General features: G+C 43.4%; 2 protein-coding genes across 2 annotated transcripts; one reads left to right on the top strand and one right to left on the bottom strand.

Annotated features, from left to right (window-relative positions):
• Positions 1-249: 249 nt before the first annotated feature.
• TRIAP1 (TP53 regulated inhibitor of apoptosis 1) lies at positions 250-333 on the top strand (the record flags this gene model as incomplete). The annotated part of the gene is made up of 1 exon (XM_009876929.1): positions 250-333. A coding segment is annotated over one exon (84 nt), but the record flags the coding sequence as incomplete, so codon positions are not given.
• A 2,217-nt stretch (positions 334-2,550) lies between these two features.
• Positions 2,551-3,316, bottom strand: LOC104267995 (cytochrome c oxidase subunit 6A1, mitochondrial; the record flags this gene model as incomplete). The annotated part of the gene is made up of 2 exons (XM_009876918.1): positions 2,551-2,637; positions 3,177-3,316. Coding segments are annotated over 2 exons (227 nt in total), but the record flags the coding sequence as incomplete, so codon positions are not given.
• Positions 3,317-3,399: the final 83 nt, after the last annotated feature.

Here is a 3,399-nt window from a genome sequence, read left to right as displayed (position 1 = left end):
CGTGATGTGTAATATTTTACAGGCGTCTTACTGTGATTTTCTGGTTAATGTAACTTAAGCCTGCTGGTTTGCTGGTTCAGAGGCTGTAGCACACCTGTGTGATAGGATTGTACTTCAGCATCTGTGATATTGAAGCTTTACTCAGACCAGTCTTAAAATTTCTTTTTCTAGGTCATGTTTTGTACTAAAGATTACATCACTTAGCATTCTAAGGATGTGTCAAGTTTAATTTTTTGTTTTTCTTTTCAGAAAGCTATAAAGGAAAAGGACATACCAATTGAAGGCCTGGAGTTCATGGGCCCAAGCAAAGGAAAAACGGAAAACTCCTCCTGACCTCAGCTGTATGAATGGAGTCACTAATATGAGCCTTTGGACTAAGCAGCATCATCAGGCTTACAACTAGAGGCCACCTGGATAAGACTTTCGTTAAGGTGCTTTCTAGGAAGCGAGAAGTCTTCTCTGCTTGTAAAATCAAACAGCCACATAAAAAAAAAAAAAAAAGGCTGGATGGTGTCAATTCACTTCAGTGAATTTTGGTGGTGGTTCAGCATCTAACAGCATAAAAAGCCGTTTGAACTAACTTCCTATTGAATGTACTCTGTAATGGGAGAATGCCTATTAGAGCGGGCTGAGATAGTACTTGCTTTGTGACCTATTTCTCCTGCTTATTTATATAACACTTGAAAGTGTTTAAAAATAATATGAAAGGGGTTGATTTACTTTGTCTCTTCTCTATGCTGCTGAATTTTCGTGGAAGAAGTTTGGTTTATATGATCCTGAATGGTGAAGGGCTAAAGTGTCTTTTTACATAAGCAACAGAGATGGTATAAAAGCTGCAACTGGGCCTACAATAACTAAAATAAATGTAATCAAGTTATATTTTATTTAAGTAGATAACTGTCCAGTAGAATCCAATTTTGATCTCTAGGGGGGACAGAGGCGGCCTGCAACAGAAGCTGCAGAGAACACGTTTAATGCAGAGGCTGCTTCTTCAGCCTTTTCTGAGGTACCGAAATGCTCCTGAACTTGAATTCTCTCTCCTTTAGCATTACGTGTTCCCGCAGTAACGCTGCAGCGCAGCCCTCGCCATCCTTTCTGCACCACCACAAAGCACCAGGCTGGCCATGAGACTTCTGCTTGTGGTAGTTAAAGCATGTTCTCAAGTGCATGAGACTGCTTGTACAACATCAGTACGGGGAGGAAACGCAGCACTTCAGAAACAAGCTGTTGGCACTTAAACTGCTGGGCCATCAGGTGTGAGTAAAAATAGTAAGCGAAGAGAAAGGTCTTTCTAAAAGCATCATAAATAGTGTTTTGGGGACTGTCATATGCAGCTTTTCTTTTTTTAAGGGGTAACATATAGAAGCAGTTTGCTTTTCTGTGATCTTGCCATAGGAATAAATGTAGTGTGATTTTGTCAGCTTTAAAACAACTGCACCCATCAGTGCCTTGATCTGTGCTTTTAACACAGAAAAGCTTGTCTTGGCAGTCATTTTATTAGTATGTGGATGAACTAAATTGCATTGCAACACAGGGAAGGGTGTCCCGCAGCACCCACCTGGAGATTCTTACTTGCCATCCATCACTCCTTCCAGCAGCAAGAAGACACATCAGCTGCTGCATTCTTCTGTTTGGGAAAAACAGTATTACTGACAGCTGAGACAGAGCTCTCTCTTTCGTACATGCAAAAAATATAGACATTGCAGAAGGAATTGATAAATGGCTGACTTGTGGAAAAGAAAAACTTGAAAATTAGTACTGTACTGGGACAGACTCGGGGCTTTAGAATTGTTAACTGTGGAGGATAATTAAGCTCTTATAGGTTAAGAAGCTTCTGAGTGACACCATATGTTAGGCAGACATACACAACAGGGAAAAACTGTGTTTTCATTTGTAACACCTGTATGACAGGCTTTCTGCAACCAGGCTGCTGCTTTATGAAAAGCAGTTGTGAGCAAGATGTGCTGATACACAAGAAAATTTTAAGAGTTGAAGATAAACATTGCGAAGGCGCACAGAGCTAATTAAAGATCTTTGCCGCCACTCCCTCTCCCAGAAGGGGCTAAGAAAAAATTGCCTTCCTGACTGTTAATAAATATTGCAATAGCTGATAATGGAGAATGTTATACTGAATTTTAATCTACAGTATTAGCCCAATACCTGTTCATCTGGCTGTGAGCTGTGGGTTTACAGTAATCAGTTAAACCAGACATGAAGAATATGAAACTGGGTAATGTCCTACGCTGTGTGTGTTCCTGTTAGCGTTATAAGGTAGAGGAGCAGGTATTAACATTCACAAAGACAAACCCCTTTGCTCCTGCTCTGTATCCTGTGGGAAGCCTCAAGGTTTTAAAGAATAACAAAAAAGTCAGATCCTAAATTCAAGTTCAGAGTTGTTTATTTTGAAGGACCTTTACACAAGTACAGACAGAGGCCACAGCACCATTCAGCTACATTGCAGAAGGAATGTAGAGTTTCTTAAATGATGGTTCCCACAAAACATTCTGGTCCAAGATGGGAAGAGCCAAAATTCTGGCTGCGGTCAGAATCTTAGTTTTCATCTTCATAACCGGTTGGAAGAGCATTAACATGGGGGTTGTGGAATAGAGTTTTGTTCCCGTCACCCCAGGGGAAACGCTGTTGAAAGAAGAAAGCAAGCAATCCAGTGACAGCTAACTGGGTGATCTATACAGCACAGGGAATGAACAGCAACATGGTCTCAAACGATGGGCTGATGAATTAACCAAATTGGCATCTGTTTCTGGGCTGCAGGATGCAAGAGCTGGGAGCCACTATATCTAGACAAGGTCGCTGGTCTCGCTGAAACATCAAGTGTGCCACACTATGGGGCCCCAGTTTTGAGAATTTGGGATCTCCCCTGTTAGCTTTTAGGTCTGTATTAGCGTAAGGTAAACACAGCAGCTCTAGGGCTGAAATGTTTTTCAGCAATACATTAGCGGGATTACTCGGGGTGGGAAGGGCTGTGAGTACCACGGGTATTTCAGCAGAGCTAGGAGAAGCTTTTGCTGCCTCAGAAAACGAGCTGTGAATTCAGATCACAGCTACGTATGCAGCACCTCACATAGCAGCCAGGAAAGCGAGATGCTGTAGTGTTCTGGGATGAAACTCTGCAATCACACTAAAAAAGGGCCTTTAAACAGAGCAGGCGAAGGTACCTTGGTCCTGATCCGGAGGTGAGCGTAAGGAATGAACTCGGGTCTCTCGTGCTCGTGCTGTGATTTCAGGTAGCAGTTCAGCATGCACACGGCAACGCCGGGCAGGGCCACCACGAAGGTCAGGAGCTTCCAGAGGCGGGCTAGCGGGAAGCGGTACGCGCGTCAGAACCACCGCCGCCGCCTCCGGCACCCTCCTAACGGGAGAGCTCCCCTCGCGCTCCTG

The sequence above is a fragment of the Apaloderma vittatum genome, unplaced genomic scaffold (genome assembly GCF_000703405.1).
Source record: "Apaloderma vittatum isolate BGI_N311 unplaced genomic scaffold, ASM70340v1 Scaffold43610, whole genome shotgun sequence".
Taxonomy (NCBI): Eukaryota; Metazoa; Chordata; class Aves; order Trogoniformes; family Trogonidae; genus Apaloderma; species Apaloderma vittatum.
The sequence above is the reverse complement of the archived record's forward strand: the minus strand, read 5'-3'. Positions and strand labels throughout refer to the sequence as shown.